The 18,048-nt window shown below is 46.3% G+C and overlaps 1 protein-coding gene across 2 annotated transcripts in view; it reads left to right on the top strand.

Moving 5' to 3' along the window:
* Positions 1-18,048, top strand: part of PLEKHA7 (pleckstrin homology domain containing A7) — a gene marked incomplete at both ends in the record, with an annotated part of 207,139 nt that overhangs the window by 65,318 nt on the left and 123,773 nt on the right. The window contains one exon of one of the 2 annotated variants that reach the window (XM_082660877.1): positions 10,122-10,204. The exons of the other annotated variant lie outside the window; for it this stretch is intronic. Within the exon in view, the coding sequence (XP_082517003.1) occupies positions 10,122-10,204 (83 nt within the window). Of the gene's footprint in view, positions 1-10,121; positions 10,205-18,048 lie in introns of those variants that run through there. 2 annotated transcript variants of the gene reach the window in all.

Here is an 18,048-nt window from a genome sequence, read left to right as displayed (position 1 = left end):
TCCTCTAGCTTTCTTCTTTATCTTATTAAGTCTTCGTCATCCTGCAGCTCCTCAGACTGGGCTAATTTTCTCATTTCAGGTGGCCATGTTACAGATGGCCAAGGAACTCTCCTTTGTGGTGCTTATCACAGATGTACATTTACATCTACTAATCAGATTATTTTGAAAGCTTGTCTTCTCCACTAGGTTTTAAGTCCCATGAGGCCAGGGCCATGTTGTCTTCAGTGCTTGGCATAATCCTGGCACACTGTGAGCCCTCGGTACATACTTGTTTGAACAAATGAATAGGCAAAAGCAGCCAGGGATTTTATGTGATTCTTATAGAGCTCTCACAGAAAATCAAGGTTCTTTCAAAGGTACAAACTGTCTCTTGTCCAGAGCTTGACTACCGTAGTTATCGCAGTATCTCCAAGTTCATTTTACTCCACTGTACCCTTCAGAGATTGTTAATAATAATAACTCCAGGGCATTGTGCACCCGCTATAAGTCCAATCCCGTAGTAGGCATTTGGTACACGCTGATGCTTGTCCTCCCAGATGAGGGAAACTGAGGCTCAGGGGAGGTGGAGGGCTTGCCCAAGGTCGCATAGCTGCTAAGAGTCAGAGCGTAGGTCTCTCTGACTCAAGTGCATGCTGTTTCCTTTCTGCCTGCGGTGTCTGAGCCTGAGCCACAAGCGTCTGTGTGAGTTATGGGTTCTTATCTCTTGGCAGTTAGAGCTGCGCAGCAAGGTATTTCTGGCACAGGCCGTGGCTGCTTTCTGACAGCTGTTACATTCCGGTCTCTCTTGAGTTGAGGAAAGAAAGCCCACACCTAGTGTTGGCCAAGGCAGTCTCAGAACTCATTTGTCCTGGCTTTTGCACACAGAGAATGTGTTTATTGCTCTTGTCACAGTGTCTCCTGAAGTGCAGGCGCATTAAAGTTGAATATTATTTTCATAAAAGTCACTAGGGAGACAGGGAGAAGAGAGGCACAATTCGGTTGTCTCAGGAATAATCGGACCTGCCCAGTGATTGGGAGAGTGGAGGCAGGAAGTGACAATATGCCAGGACATAACGTTTGATGGTGCGTTTGATTCCAAATTTGTCAGGCATGTATTTTTAATTACTTTGTGCCTGTTGCCTGTTGTCATTCTTTTAATAGAGACCTAATTTTTAGAATGGGATTTATTATTATATTAAACTTTGTCTATTCCGCAAGGCTGGGAAATGGGAGATTCTTATAGCTCAGTGTTGCCACCTACCGTGTACTGCATGGAGTGTCAATCTTCAGAAAATTAGAAGGCAGTAAAACACATTTCAAACTGCAACAAGGCATAGTTTGATCTGTCTGTTCTTCCACAAGGTTACAAGTCCTCAGCGTGCTTATAAGCATCTGTCATCACTGTGTGCTCTAGAGTGCCAACATCCTGGTTCCGGTGACTTCTGGTGATTAAAAAAAATAGCACTTTTCCTTTGCTCCCTTGAGGATGAGCCTCCTCAAAAACATTTGCTGCCTGCACTTGGGGATCTGAATAATTGCTATATTCAGGTTTATGTTAGAGAATGTTCCTGAAGAAGGCATTTAAGGGGATGCTTGTAAATGTGACGAGACTTTCGGTTCTATCTTTGTCCCACTAGTCTCGGTAAGGATTTTGGCTCACGTCAGTGATTTCGAAAACCTAATAACTTTTGTGTCTCCAAAGTTGTGTTCCCAGGCTGCTGGCTATTTCATATTCTAAAGCTTGTTTCTGCATTTAGAAGGACACGAGAGAATAGCAGTGGGCACTGACATGCCTTTACCTCTCTATGCCAGAGAAGGACTGACAGATTCCAGCTTTGTTTGTGGTTAGATTTAGATTGAGTCTTATTCTGATTTCCTTCAGTGGCTTCGACAAGTCTTGTTTGGAAGATGAAGTAGCACCGTTATTGAACTAGCATCCTGTTGTTCCTAGTTTGAATGGTAAGAGCCACAAAGTCATCCATACAGATATAGGACATAAGATTTCACCCACTTGCCCTATAAATTATTGGTCAGCAGTTAGGGACAAAAAATATGAAAAATGTAGGTGCTAATTATGACCAGATTCTCTCTCTCTTTTTTTTTTAACAAGAGATCAAATTTTTTAAGGGTTTTACATATTAGGGCATTTCCTCCCCCTAACCTCCAGTTAATATCCATGGTAAACAACCTTTATTGATTGCATAAATCTGAAAGTTTCGTATCCAGGAATGTCAAAACTATGCACTATTTGTCTATTCATCTGTTGCTTTATCCTGTTACACAGTGGATTCGAAGCAGCTTATGAGAAAGGCATAAAATATGAATGAAAAAGAAAACAATCAGCAACAGCAAGAATATAAATTGTACTAGGAGATTAAGCCTAAGGAGACAGGAGAATGAGAACAGCCTGGTACTATTTCTGTTAAGCTAAAAGCCACTTCATTGGAAAGGTTGGTGTAGCCATTTTTTTTTAAAGCTGCTTGGAAGCTGCTCTCAGTTTTGGAAAGCTCTGTGTAAACATGGGCAGCTTCGTGTTCCTGACATTTCAGCTGAACTTTAAGAATTGCCTTTCTTCTCCTTCCAACCTCTACCTGACCTCTAGCACACACCCACTTCCTCTGAGCTAAGGTGGTGTCAGTACTGAAAGTATTTTATCAAACGAGGTTGCTATATTTCTGGAAATGGTGTAGCCTGGAGATCAGCTGGGCATTTGGGAAGCCTGAATGTGGAAGGCTATTTTGGAAACCCTTTATTACTATCACACCCTGGCCCTTGTGAGCAATTCCAGGGACTCGCACCCGAATGGGCTTCGATGATAGGAGGACCGAAAAAAGGAGTGTTGAAGTGGAAGAGGGCGGCAGAAGTCATTTTCTCACAAGCTGGCAGGATGCCCGATAAACTTCCTTCCACGGCTCCTATTTCCAGCCTCTCCTCCAACCTCTCCTCTCCCCAGCCTCTGTTGCCTTCCGGGAATCTGGCATGCTGGAGGTCATCTTGAAAGAATTCTGTCTACATAGGCTCCCAGGAAGCTAGTTTAGAGGATGGGGCTGGGATGCAGACTTTACTGGATCACAGAGGTGCTTTCAGCCTCAGAGCAAGTTGTAGTCCTGTGTTGAGATGCAGCTCTGCCCTGGCTTATTACAACAAACCAGAGGTCCGTAGCTGGAAGAGTCCTCCTCTTCCTACCCTCACAAATACACATACACTAAGTAAGGAGTCACGTGATGATGAGATCCTCTGATTACAGTTCCAGCCCTGACCTTTCCCCTGAGTGGAGACTGACACAGCTCACTGCCTTCAGGACTTCTCCACTGAGATGTCTAATAGACACCTCAAACCTAACAAGTACAAAACTGAGTTCTTGGTTGATTATAATGCCTCCCCTCTCTGATTTTTTTTCTTCCCCAGTCTTAATCATCTCAGGAAACTGCACTGCCATGCACTCTGTTGCTCAGATCAAAAACTTGGGAGTCTTTTTTGCTTGTCTGTTTGCTGCACCCCTGTCATAAATCCCATCAGTGAGTCCTGTTGGCTCTGCTACCAAGACATTTTGCACAGCTGAATCCCCCTCAGCATTTTCTCTGTTGCTCTCTTGGTCAGCCCCCACCCTCTCTTGCCTGTACCCCTGCAGTAGTCTCTTTACCTAGTGTTGCTAGTTCTCCCTACTTCTTTTCATAGGCAGTAGAGAGGCATTGCAGTCAGACCATCTGGGTTTGCATACTGGATCCTCCACTTATTGTGATGAGCAAGTTACCTAATCTTTCTATGCCTGGGTTTGGTATCTGTAAAATCGGGATGATAATAGTACTCATATAAAAAGTTTTCATGGGACTTTCCTGGTGGCGTAGTGGTTAAGAGTCCGCCTGCCCATGCAGGGGACACGGGTTCAAGCCCTGGTCCGAGAAGATCCCACATGCCACGGAGCAACTAAGCCCGTGCGCCACAACTACTGAGCCTGTGCTCTAGAGCCCACGAGCCACACTTCTGAGCCCACGTGCTGCAACTACTGAAGCCCACGTGCCTAGAGCCCGTGCTCCGCAACAAGGGAAGCCACTGCAATGAGAAGCCCGTGCACCGCAATGAAGAGTAGCCCCTGCTCGCCTCAACTAGAGAAAGCCCACGCGCAGCAATGAAGACCCAATGCAGCCAAAAAAAAAAAAAATTTTAAGTTTTCATGAGGATTAAGAGAGATCATACATGTAACATTCTTAGGAGAGTTCTAATGGCTTGTCCCCAACCCCCAAGCCATTCTCCAAATAGCAGCTACAAAAGTCTTTTAAAAAGGCAAATCAGTTCATGCCTCTTCCATGGCACGATCTTTTCTTTTAAATTCTTCTATGGTTCCTATTGCCATTTGGAAGAGAATCTAAACTCTCACTAGGTATTACACGGCCTCCATAACCTTCGCTCTCTGACTCCCTAGTTTCCTCTTTTACCGCCCATCCCACTGGTCACTGAGTTCTAGCTTTACTATCCTTCCTTCCCAGGAATGCGCTTGGTTTGTTCCCACCTGGTCTCGTGCCGGAAGTGCTCCTCCACAAGATCTTAGTTTAAATGCCACATCTTAGGCCTTTCCTGATACATACTGTGAACCACTATTTCACTCTGTCACATCACTGTTCTGTTTTCTTCATAGCAGACATCAGTCTCTCAAATTATTTATTTGTTATCTGTATTTTTGTCCCTCTGTCTCTTTTGTCACTACTGTATCACCTGTGCTGACAGTGCCTGATTTATAAAAGGCCCTAATAAATGTTTATCCATTGACTGACTAAGTAATGATAGCTGCCAGTTATTTAGTACCTACTATGTCCCACACACTTTCACAATTCTTTATTTCTTCCTCATAACATTAAGGGGATAGATTTTTTTTTTAAACCCATTTTAGAGTTGAGCAGGTAGAGTGACTCAGAGAAGAAAAAACTTATCCAGGGCCACCCAGCTGGCAAGTGGGTGAGCCCAGATTTTTAACTCATGTCTGGCTGAGTCTGTGCAGTTTTTTGGTGATAACACTAGTGAATTTAGGGGATTTATACCTGGCTTATGAGTACAAGGTGAGACTAGACAGGTATCAAAATTTCACTGTCCTCATTCTTCTAAAAGGTAACAGTTTTAGAGCACTTCCTATGTGCTAAGTGCTTCCTATTTTCTTTTTTTCTGGCATTCTTCATCACGCCCTAGTTTTGTTGCAATTTTGTTGAGGTTTCACAAGATGTATCAGTTGTATTCATTCAGCTTCCATTATGAATTGCTTCAAGTCCAGGAGGGTGACACCTGCTAGACGGTAAGTGGAGCCAGGTGCGTTAGGCCCTCCCGGCCTCGTAGCTTCACATTTCTCAAAGTGTGGTCTCTAGACCACAAACAGTGACATCACCTGTGTTGTTTGCTAAAATGCACATTCTTGGGCTCACCCTAGACTTGTTGCATGAGATTCTCTAGGGGTGGACCCGTGGCATCTGCTTTTTTACAATCAACCAAGGTTATTTTGATTAAAATGGATGTATGAAGATCACTGGTCATAGACACATATTCTAGCTAATTAGGTGTTTTGGTTTTGTTCTTGATTTTTAAAAGATGTGTAAAGCTGTATATTTGCTTATTAATTATTCATTTTATCAAAACTCATTTGCATGGCTTTTAGTCTCTGACCATGGAGCAAGTAGGCTTTTTTCCCATTCTTTTTTTTTTTTTTTTTGCGGTACACGGGCCTCTCACTGCTGCGGCCTCTCCTGCTGCGGAGCACAGGCTCCGGATGCGCAGGCCCAGCGGCCATGGCTCACGGGCCCAGCCGCTCCGCGGCATGTGGGATCTTCCCGGACCGGGGCACGAACCCACGTCTTCTGCGTTGGCAGGCGGAGCCCCAACCACTGCGCCACCAGGGAAGCCCTTTTTCCCATTCTTAATGACTCTTAGGCTCCAAGTTCCAGTCCCAAGTTGGCTACCGTGGTCAGTGTGTTCAATGTTTCCTGCTTGGGTGAAGCAGGGCGCCTCATTTTTGTCCCTGAGCTGTTGCCTGGCTGTGTGTGTGGGGGAGGCTGGTCTGTTCTCAAGGGGGCTGGATAGTTGTACAAGAGCAGCCCTTCTTATACACTTGGTCCCATTAAAACATTTTTTTTAAATCAAGTTTGTTCTTGTTACCTCCTTTCCAGAAACAATTCTAGAATAATCAAAATTCCCAGATCTTCAAGTCTGTGCTTCCCTCCCCTCTGTTTACTCTCTAAACAAAGGCCCCATGATTTAATAGATGCCATAACAGTAAAATTAACTTTATTAGACTCTAGATGGATTTAAAATGTAACCTAATGGCACCTCTGTCTGGCTTGGAAGTCATGTGCTTCATTTTGAGCAGAGAATGCAGCTGCTGAGCCTGGTGGGGGATTTAATGATTATTGAATTAAAGTGGCCAAATAATATGAGCATTCCTCATCTTTAGATGCTGCCCTGATGGTTTTTGGCTATTGTGTATTGAGAAACCTGGGCCTCCAGCTTGGATTTTTCATCTAACCCACCTTCTGTCCTTGACTCAGGAGTTCATGAGTTATGCCACAAGGGAAAGTCAGCACAGTTATGTTTCCCAGCTCACGTCCTTCGTCTGGTTTGTGAGCACCCTAGGTTCTCAGAAAGCTTGACATATGAGGCAAATTGCAGTTTACTGCCCTTGTGCCAAAGAACTCACAACTAGCCAGCTCCTTCTCCTCCCCAAATTCCTAGCATATACTTTCATTAAATAATAACATGCTACACTGAGATACTACTGTTCACTTTATCCTAATGCTTTTATATCCACCCCTTAAAAGAAAAGTAGAGCCTTTATTAGGCTATTTAACAGAGGGGAAACTGAGGCAGAGATCACTCATCGGTTACTGGCTGAGCCCAGTCTGATTTATGGCCTGTCCTTTTTCTGCTGGTCCTTGCCGGTGTGCTTGGTGGCACCATCAGGTCTGGGAAAAGCAAAGCTGAATCGTTTTTGGTCCTTAGGATCAAAGGTGTATATGCCTTATATGTTCTCAGCTTATTAAGAACCTAGAATATTTGGTAGAGAGTTTCATGGGAAGGAGATCCATTAGCGGATGGTCATGGCTGCTTCATTTTGGACCCTTTAGTCTAAGCTTCTAAGCATTATTGTAAGCACACCCCAGGAGGTAAATGTAAAAATAATTTTCTTGCCAGTTTTTCCTGCATGGTATCCTAGCGACAATGTACTGTCTGTCCTTGGGTATTGGGGCACCAACTGGGGCAGTACGAGAACTTGGCAGAGAGAAGGCATGTGAAAGGCGTGGAAGGCATAGTTTCTTTTATCTTTTGGAGGGGTTTTAACCCACTTAAGCAGCATTTTATTTTCTGATTATGAAGGTAATATATATTTATTGTCAGACCACTTGGAAAACACAGAAATTCCCAAGGAAGGAAATAAAACCCAAGTCTGATTCCAATATTGTTAACATTTTGCTAAATATCCTTCTGGTAGTCTTTTTTTCTGAACTGTCAAAGAGTGATGAGGTTCTAAACTCAGAATATAAGGGAAAAGAATCCCAAAGTCAAGATTACCCTACAACCACCATGGATAGTAAGTTTTATGCACTCTGAAGATTGGAAACTATTGAACTAGACTCAAGGAAAGAACAACTTAAAAAAATCTATATGAAATGAAAAGTCTGGGGGAAAAACCATTCTACCTTTAAGATTACTATCAGATCCCTAATGGTAAGTGGATGGCGGTAGAGAATTTAACTGTGTTCTTGCCTGTCTGTAAGGTTTATTCTGTTCTGTTTTAATATTAAACTTCTACAACTTTCATATGGGTTAATAGATTTACTTGTGAGGATGACAAGCCACAGTGATGTCACGTTTCGGTCCAAGGGGTAGGTTCTGAGTCATCCTAAGAAAAAGGAACACAGTACCATTCCACCATAGGTGCTTACCACCCCTCTCAAACCTATACACAGACACATGCACACACAATTGGGATGATTTGTCTTATAACCTTCATTTCGTTTTATTCAGCAGTAAATATTCTATGTATTAGGTTTAAAGTTGCATATATTCAGTTGCAAAGATGTACCACAGTTTATTAACCAATCATTTTCTGTTATAAAAATCCTTGTGTATAAATTTTTGTGTTCATCCATAATTATGTCTTGAGGATAAATTCTTAGATGGAGAATTGATGGTTCAAAGGATAGTACATTTTTAAGGCTTTTAAATCATATAGCTAATTTGTCCCCAGGAACATTATGTGCTTCCTTCAAAGTGTCTGTTTCCCAGCATCACTGGAAATTATCATTCAAAAGAGCCTTCCACAGCATGCCTTTTGGATGACCCACGGCTTCTGTTCATTGCCTGGCCAATTTATCCTGGAAAGAATAAAAGAAAGGAGGCTGGAGGTGATAAGTGCTTGTGGCTAGGTTCATGCTGGAGGAATGGGGACAGATAACAGGAAAAGGGGGAGCTTGGAGACCATTTCTTTAATCCTGCTTCCAAGTTATCTTCAGCAGAGATCTTTTAATGGTGAATACTTGAAGGGAATATATAGCTTTAAAAGCACATTCAATATTATAATTTTTGATTTGGAAAATGATTTGATGTCTTGTCATCATAGATACTACAGAACAGGAACGACAGTTCTGTGTTTATCCAAAAGGGAGTATGGTTTAAAAAAAAAAAGTGTAGAAACACTATTCTAATCCAAACCCTCATTTCACATAGAGAAACTGAAACTAGAGAGTTGGAAGGGATTTCTTTAGAGCCACACAGCAAATTGATGATGGAGTTGGAGCCACAGTAAAGGCTCCCGACTACCTGTTCAGAGCTCAATGATGAGGTGGGCCAGCCTGGTTCAGGGGCAGATGAGAAAGCAGACATAGGGCCTCTTTGGACAGACGGCCAGGCTCTCTTCCAGGGCCTGTGAGCTGCCTCAAACCCCTCCTGGACAAAGACTTAGGTGTCTCGGGCGTGGCATTTCACTGTCTTCTTGATTATCTCCACCTGTGAATGGGAGCAGACCTACACTTTAATAACCAGGGTCTTTGCCTGAACTTTGCCTTCCCCTGGATAACTTCTCTTCATTCCTCATCAGCTCAACTGTTACTTCCTTAGGGAAGCTTTCCTGACTGCCAAGATAGTTTAGGGTCCCTGTGTGCATTCTTGTAGCACCTCTTACCTTTAATATCCTTGTCACAATTGTGATTACCTTGCTTTATTTTTAATATCTCTCTCTCGGTGACTAGACTGTCTTCTCTATGAGTGTAGGGCTCTATGAGTGTAGGAATGCTGTTTTATCTTCTGTTGGTCCTGGCATATACTAAGCCTTAATAAATGCTCGAATGTTTGACTATTTGGATGAGTGAATTAGAAGTGTGTGTGAGCTGCTGCGTGGTGCTGTTTTTGATTGCCTGCAGAACCAGGAGAACTGTCCCTTATTGCCAAAGGCATTGAGAGACGAGAGAGAGAAAGGAGACCCAGTTGAGGCTGCTGGTATAGCCACAAGCCAGAGGGTATGGTCTGCTTCCCTGGGTGCCCCATTGCGGCCTCCTGGGTGGTGGGGTCAGCACCCACATCCAATCAAGCATTTATTACTGGCTTGGCAGAATCAGCCCCGGCAATTTCGTAGAGGTGGTTGGAGAGGAGCCTCCTTGAGTCATTCTGAGGAAGAGAATTCAAGGTCAGGACTCACCTTGGCGGGGAGAGGACAGCAACCCAGGTCACCTGCGACCTGGTCTTCACAGTCATGGGCGCTTGCGGCAACGGCTGTAAGGTCTGCTGGTGGATGGCTGGGCGCCAGAGCAGCGCTGCTGTTAGGCGGCAGGTCCTGCCCCCTCCGCCGGTTTTCCTCCCCCTCCTCCGTCTCCCTGCCCACTCCTGCTTGCAGCATCCTCTGCAAGGAGAGGAACGTGCCGCGCTCGGACGCGCTGTCCTGGCCGAGCGGCGGCACCCGGGTCGCACTCTGGACCGCCGGGGTCTGCCGTCTGGCGCTGCGCCAAGTGCTTTGATGCGCGCTGATGTCAAGTGGGTGTGGGCTCTTAGGGAAGGCCGGGCGAGGACGAGGAGGGAGCGAGATGCGCCGCGGGCGCGCTGAGGCCCCAGCGCGCTCCGCCGCCCCGCGCTGCTGACCGGTAGCCGGCCCCGGCTCCAGGAGCGGGCTCATGGAGCCGCGGCGCTGCCCGTCCGGGGACGCGTGCCCCGCCGCCCTGGGGGGCTGGAGGGGGCCGCCTCGGGGGGCCTGCAGGTGTGTCCGCGCGCCGTAACTTTCGGGGGGCTGCGGGCTGTTGGGCGGGTAGGGTTCAGGGTGCCCGGGCTGCATTTAGGAGTGCTTTTGTGTCTGGGCGCTGGCGTGATGGGAGCCGGTTTGTCCCCGGCCGGCCATCCGCGTGGGAGCCGCAGCTCGCCGCTGGAGTTTCAGCGAGAGAATTCATTGAGCCGGCGACCGGCTTTGGGTTACTCATCGGGAAGGGCGCCGAGGGAGCAGCCTTGTTGTTTTGAGAATTGGTCTCCAAGTACAGACTGCATTCATGGTAACAGGATTATCTCTCAGCAGACAGCGCGGCTTCCCGAAATCGGCTGTGGTTTGGGGGCATTGGTCGGTCGGGGTGCGGGGGAGGGGAAGTGGGCAAAGGAGACCTGTCCACCCGTTCCGCCCCGCGCGCCGGGGCGCCGGCCCCTCCCCCCCACCCCTTCTCGCAGGGAGCCGGCTATGGGGGAGGTAAGGGGTCAGCTTCTCGCCGTTGACAGGTCTAGTTTCAGACACACCTTCCCGGAGGAATGCGGAGGCTTTGTTCCAGCGCCCGTCCCAGCCCCGAGCCCAGAAGCCCGCGGGCATCAGGCCGGGACTCCAGTGCCATTACTCATCTTTTATAGCAACGCCGGCCAGCTCCCGGGTAGGCAAGTTAATTATTAATGTGTCTAGGCTGCAGGGAGGGAATCTGGAAATGAGATTGGTGGGTTGCAGGTTTTTCTTTCCCTTTTTTGGCGTTGGCCATCGAGGTTTAAGCCCAGGGTATTGCAGCCTATTTCCTGAGAAGGATGCTGGCATTCCCCCAGTGACCGGCACTCCGCGAAAGGGACCCCATTTCCCCATCTGTGGGACAGCCCCATCTCCCTCCGGAGGGCACAGAGGGAGCAGCTCTTGTTTTTTATCTACTTTGGAACCGGCCCATACCTTCCCTCCTTTGCCTTCTGAAACCAACCTCATTCTCGCCCCCTGCCTCAGAGCAGCTTCCAGGCTCAGGTGTGTGAGACCTGAGCCCTCAGCCGGTAGCCTGAAGCCTTCTGAAAAGAGCTGCCGTGTCCCAGCCTCAGTGCCTGAAAACCTCCGCCCTGCTCAACAAGTGCCCTGGGGTATATTTTCAGGCCCCTGCTCTGTAGGACTGTGGGCCGAGGCAAAAGTGTCTGTCAGGTGGTCACCTGACCTGCCTCTCCCAGTTCCCTCAGCTCCAAGAGGAAGGAGGAGGTCAAGGTTGGGGAAGAGCTGAGGGCGGAGTTCTTGCTCTGGTTTCAGTTTCCCTCCCGGCTGGCTGGGAGAAGGTGGATTCTAAAACTGGTAGTCTCACCAGGTGTGCTCTGTGTGTGCTATTGAATAAGAATGGGAGGGCCCAGGTTTCAGTGGACGGCTGTGGATGAGGCTTGGCTGGGTGGATTGGGCTGGGTGGAGGGCTGAGATTTTGCCCCAGCTGGAGCCTGAGGAGAATTGTCAAACTCAGCCCTCCTGGCAGCATTGTGCCTTAGAGACCTGGGACACTGCTTTTTCTTTGTCAGTTTAGGATAGAGGACTCAGCCTTGTAAACTGAAGGGTTGGCAGATCTGTGATGAGAAGATGAGCTTGCCTTGGAAGTTGACACTCTTGAGGGTGCAAGAGGGGGCTGGGCTTATGCGGGGGGAGATGAATGTGGGGAGGAGGATGGGCTTATAGGGGTGAGGAGTGCAGGGAGGGGGATTTTAGCTCTAACTGTGGGCTGTGAATTGCATCAGAGCCTGTTCGCTGACAGGCTGCTGTAGGACCCCACATCCCTCCCTTCAGTTGTCTGTCCCCTACCTCAGTGGCTTGGCTTACTGGGTTCCTTCTGGCTCTGGTCTCCAGGGCTGGACTGTTCTGATGGCTGCCCAGGGACACCTAGTCCCCATCTCACCCCAGCCTTCCGGGGAGGAAATGAGTGGAGGAGGGCTTGGCTTCAGAGAGGCCTCTGATCCTGACACCCTGGGTTACTGGGGAGTCTGTGCCACCTGTCTTCCACTGGGTTTGTGGTATGTGCACTCAGTGGCACCCCTCCCCCAACTCACATGCTTTTAGAGTGCCACCTTCTCCAGCAGTGCCCTGAGCTGCTGGTGATCTGCTGGCACTCTGCGAGTTGAGGATTTGGAGATGGTCCTGATTAAGAACAATTTTTTTTTAGATTACGGGAAGTCTGCCATCTAATGTTTGCTCACTTGCAGCCTGCTGGTCATAGCTGAATCCTCATTGATAATGGCCTGGCCACTGCCTGGGAAGCTACTCAAGGTGATTCTGTAAAGAGTAGGTGGGTCCCTGGGGGCACTGTGAAGCAAACAGGAGGTCATCAGGGATTGTGATGTTGTGGGGAAAGTGAGGCAGCTGTTATAAAGGCTGTGGGAATTGTGGGGTGAACGGGAGGAGATCAGAGTCACTGTGAGTGGTAGGGTCAGAGGGCTGAGCAGGGCTGGTTTGGAGATTCCCCCATGTATCCTGTTCCTAATGTCCATGCTGGGCACAGCGGGCAGTAGGGGGGGTCCAGCATCAGCTGAGACCTCTGTTCTGGGACCTGACTGCCACTGCCTCCTGGGAAAAGGGTCAGACTTTCTCTCTGTACAGCAGCTCCTAGACTTCTCCTTTCCCTCTTAACAGAGGTGCTGGGTTTAGTGGTGGCTGTTACTGTGTTCCTCAGCCCCAGCTCTGGCAGGGAGCCTCTTCCTGGGACGGGCAGCTGGAGAAAATACCCAGTTTAAGAGAGAGGTGCTCTGAAGTGCTCTGAATCACAGAAGATCAAGAGGAGAAACAGTAAAGACCCTGGCAGTCTCTGCAGTCTTGATTTGTAAAATACAAAATTCCTCCCTAGGGTTTGTACTATCTCTGGTGAAGAGAAAAAGAGGCTAGTTATTCCAGGTCTATGTCCCCTGCGTCTCCAGGTGAGGGGAGAGAGAATGATGAGGAATTAGTTGAGGCGTATGGTTTGTGGCACTTTCTCTGCCCACTTGGGTTCAAACTCAGTCTCTGCTGTTTACTAGCTTTGTGTTTGTGGGCCTCTCTGAGTCTGTTTCTTTGCCTGTTAAACAGGGATAAGGGTACCTCTCTTCACCCCCTCCCCCCAGTAGGATAATTGTGAGGATTATACAAGACGTTTGTAAAGGATTGAACACAGTGCTTGTTAATTGGCAGGTTTTTTTTTTTAATTAAAGGTAACTAGAGGATCCTTGGAGCAGCAGCTGAGAGGGTTGTTTTATTTTACAGAAGATGAGAATGTCAGAAATGGCATTTTGTGCCCACCCCAGAGGCCATACCTGGGCTCCTAGGGTCAGATATGAGAACTGTCCTGGAAGAGTTTCTTCTGACCTTCACATTAAGTCTGTTTTCCAGTCTCAAATTATTCAAAGAAGCCTTGGAGACCTGTGAATTCCTGACTGCAGGCACAGAGCATAATTGAGCTGGAAAGGTAGCAGCCTCAGACTCTTGCTAATGCAGCCATCTCTGGTCCAGCCATGATTGTGGATTGTGGATTGTTAGTCCCAAGAACAACCCGACACCTGGCACTTTTTTATCTCTGTAACTCTGGACGAGTCCTTTTGTCTCTTTGAACCGGTGTTCTGTGAGAGTAATAAAGCCTGCCTCTTATGATTAAATGGAATAGTGTATGCAAAACTGTAATGCAGTAATGTAACGCAGCTTACTATGTACCAGACACTGTTCTAAGTGCTTTCATATATTATCTCATTTAATTCTCACAACAATTTATGGTGCAGTTAATTATTGCCCGCATTTTATTGACGAGGAAGTTGACTCTTAGGAATTGTTCCTGTTGCGTGGTTGACCCCCTGTGGAGATCATGCGTCTGAAGATCTCTGCCTCCCAGAGTAAGAATAAACTGAAGTTTCTGCAAGTACATTTGCATACTGCCTTTCTTCCATCCACCTATTCTAACATCTCCAGCTAGCTCTGGATATGTTTGTAATATGAGTAAAAGAGGTCCTTATCGGTCATTTTGGTTTTTCGGTGCCCCTCTCTTGTCCCCTCCGCCTTTCATCCATAGGCTCTGTGGGGCTTATAGACACAGCACCTTCTTGGCTGTTACTTTTAAGTGTCATTTGTGTGGGACTGTAACCCTCTTGGGCTCACTCACTTAGTGGTACCTTTTAAGAACGAGGTTGCTGGTGGATCAAAGATAGTTGATATTAGGATAGCAATGCAAGATATATAAAAAGGATTGTACATCAGCTTGCCTTAATGCTGGGCCACACTTAGGTACTGAGGATCAGTTGTGTCTCCTTCTGACTTGAGTGTAAGTCATGTAAATAAACTAAATGTTTGTGGATATCTATTAAAAAAAAGAAAGAAATAAAGAGGTTGCTAACTTGATTTGACTTTAGGCAGAGGAAATGTTTGGTTTAGAGCCAACCATTAGGCTTGGAGTTTTCAAGGTCCCATCTTTCTTTCTAATGGTTCTGGTTAGCTATTTTGTATCCTTCCCTCTGCTCCAAACCAGCTGCCAGTGAGCACCCAGGTCTGAAGTTTTAAATGTGTTAGGGGAATAAAAAAGGGAAGAAAGAAACAAACACCCTGTGAAAATAAGGACTCATGGCTGGTGGTGTTTCAAACACGGGTGGTGCTCATTAACAGAGAGTTATGATCACAGCCTCAAATTTATTCTCATTACTTTTGTGGCACGTTTATATGATAAGAAAAAGGCTGCAGCTTTGTGGGTTATTCTTTCTTTTTATGACAGGAATAACATTTATGGGCGTATAACACAAATAAAGGAATAAAGGTCTGGTTAGGAATAAAAAGTGAAAAGCAACTGGTGGGACTCCGGGCATAGTCAGAAGATTCCAGAGTTCTCGTTAGCAGAGATTTTTCACAGCACGGACCTGGGTGCCTTAGTTCCCACAGCAGCCTGGTGATGTCATCAGAGGGGTAGTGTTCCTGTCATTTTACTGGAAAATGGAGTAACTTTTCTGAGGTCAGATAGCCAGATATGTAATGCTGGAGACTGGACCCCAGGTCTCTGAGTTTCTGAGTCAGAGGCAAGCAGTCTCATTTATCCTTGTAACAATTTTAATAATTTTTCTATTATGGACACATGATGGGAAATGTAGAATATTATAAAGGAAGATCGAAGCAGGGAATCATGGCCCAAGCATTGTGTACATCTTGGTGAATTCTAAAGACTTTTGTTTTAGGAAGAAGGGAACGTTTGTCTTTGTCAGGGAAGAATTGCTTGTTATTTATACATCTCTGGGCATCTCCAGTTTCCTGTCTTGGAGCAGGCACTCTTTCTGTGAGCTTTGATTCCCTACAAATTCAGGCCAAGTTCTTTATTTTATGTGAAACACCGTGCTAGGCACGGTGGGGGAGAGAAAGATGCACAAGGCATCCCTGCCCTTAGAGAGTTTATCATCAAGTGGGAGAGGCAGATGTGTACTCCACCCATTAGTCCAGGTGTGATAGTAATAGCAAACAGCGACCGTATCCAGCTCTGTTCCAGGTGCTTTAGACAAGTTATTCACATTTAATCCCCAGACAGCCTTGTGAAGGAGGTGTTACCCATTTTACAGTTGTAGAAAAACTATGAGGTTAAATGGCCTGCCTAAGGGGATAAAACTAACAACCATCCAAGCTGACATTCAAATCCAGGTTGTCCCATTTTAAGACCAAGGGCCCTCTCTTTTGAAAATCCCTTAAAAGAGAAGCACAAAGTCTGAGTCTTTCAAGATGAGGGAAGGTATGGCGTTTATCTCTTTGTCATTCTCTCTCATCTTTTTCTTCTGTCATCTTTTATGATAAATGATTCTAATGATTTTGAGTGGTATTCATTACCTTTTCCGAAAATTCCCTGCTTGGATTCTTTTGCTTATCCGGACCACTTGATAATAAATCTCATAACCTCAGAACTGGAGGAAACGGAAAGCTTGTCTAGATCATTCTCTTTCTTTTCTTACTTGGGGGAAACTGAGTCTCAGAGAAGGGACCTGACGTGGGCGTACCTAATAGTTGTTAGCGTAGTCAGGACCAGAACTCAGGTTTTTTCACCAGTTTCCCAGAATGTAACAGGATATGGGATGATACAGGGGTGAGTATTTTAAATTTTACTAGTTTTATACCTGAGTGTATGACCCTTCCGTGTGAAATATGACGAATCTTGAACTCATCATCTGGCAGCTCCTGTCGCTTAGGATATGTCTAAAGTCTGTGCTGTGTCTGTTTAAAGGAAAAAGTGGACGTACAGGTTCGACAGCGAGATGGCAGAATCGTGGAGGCAGTGTGTGGGCAATGCGTGGATGACATTAGGGAAACAGCGTGGGTACACCAAGTTGTACTCTCTGAGAGGATTTACTTGCCCTATCAACTTGATTCTTTGAGGAGCAGGAAGAAGGGGGCCAGACCCTAGTGGAAGCGTATTACCTACTAGGTATTTTACCTGTCGGTCAGTAGGAATGGGTTCATTGTGTGTATATTGTATATTGAGAAAGCTCCGAGAGGTTGATTAACAAGCCCATGGTCACACAGGGTAGACTGGAGAGTGAGAGTTCAGATCCCAGCTTGGGCTCCTTCCCTTGCCCCTCCTTGACACCTGCCACATTCCACAAGGTGGGTGCGTCCTGCACCCAGCCTGCCCTTGTCCAGGGTTCTGACACTATCTTATTCAGGTACCAGGCTCAAGTGGAAATGAATGTGATTGGGTTGCTAGGTTGCTGCGGTAACCTGCTAATTTAAAGCTTGATTTTGATAGAATTTCAAAGAATGTGCTGTATCTATAATATGTGTATTTATCAAATCTGACTCATGCTGGTAAGTGGTAAAATCCTTATCCTGCTGCCTTTTGGCTTCTGTACACATTATGATGACGCCGTGTGGATTGTGGGCTCCAGGAAGACATAGACTGTGCCTGTCAGTCTATCTAAAGGGCAATTACCGAATGATTTTTGAGACTGATTCATTTATCCATATTTTCAGAGTTCAGAGAATCAACCAGTAGGTTTTTACCTAGGGTGGAGGTGTGTGGGCTGCGTCCACGTTAGCTGAAGAAACTCAGAGTTGCATTATGAAGAGAAGGCCTCCTTTGGGAGATTTTGGCTAGAACAGGGGCTCTAGGCTTTGGGTCCCTCCTAAACCTGTCGAGAAGCTTCTACGTCTCAGTGGTTTAGGACCACATGGAGCATGGTTTCTTGCAGGAGGCAGTCAGTCACTGCCCATCTGTTATGCACTAAGAGCTATGATAGTGAGGTAGGCCGAAAGATGGCTCCCTCCCCAAAAGGTGTCCATGTTCTGATCCCCGGAACCTGGCAGTGTTACCTTATGTGGTAAAAGGGATTTTGCAGGTGTAATTAAGCGAGAAATGGGGAGATTATGCTGGGTTATCTGGGTGAGCCCAGTGTAATCAGAGGAATCCTTATAGGAGGGTCAGAGTGAAAAGAAGGAAATGTGATGACTATAGTAGAGGTTGGAGTGATGCAGGCCTGTGAGGAAGGAATGTAGAAGCTGAAAAAGGCAAGGAATGGGTTCTCCAGAAGGAATGCAGCCCTGTTGACACGTTGATTTTAGCCCAGTGAAACTGATTTTGGACTTCTGACCTTCACAACTGTAAGATGGTAAATGTGTGTTGTTTTAAGCTGCTAAATTTGTGGTAATTTGTTACACCACAAATATAATACAAACTGATACCAGATGGGTACTGAAGATCAAACAATGAACATAGCACCGTCCTTGCCTGCCTTCAGTGGTTCTCAGTCCAGTGGGGGAGACAGGCAAGTACAGAGCCAATTTTGATAACAGTGATAAGTATCCCGTTAGGGCTGTAAGGTCAGGAATCTGTGGGAGATAAGGGAATTCAGCCTGGGGAAAAACTTCTT

The sequence above is a fragment of the Grampus griseus genome (genome assembly GCF_964374135.1).
Source record: "Grampus griseus genome assembly, chromosome: 8".
Classification (NCBI taxonomy): Eukaryota; Metazoa; Chordata; class Mammalia; order Artiodactyla; family Delphinidae; genus Grampus; species Grampus griseus.
This window is presented reverse-complemented; position numbering and strand designations above follow the sequence as displayed.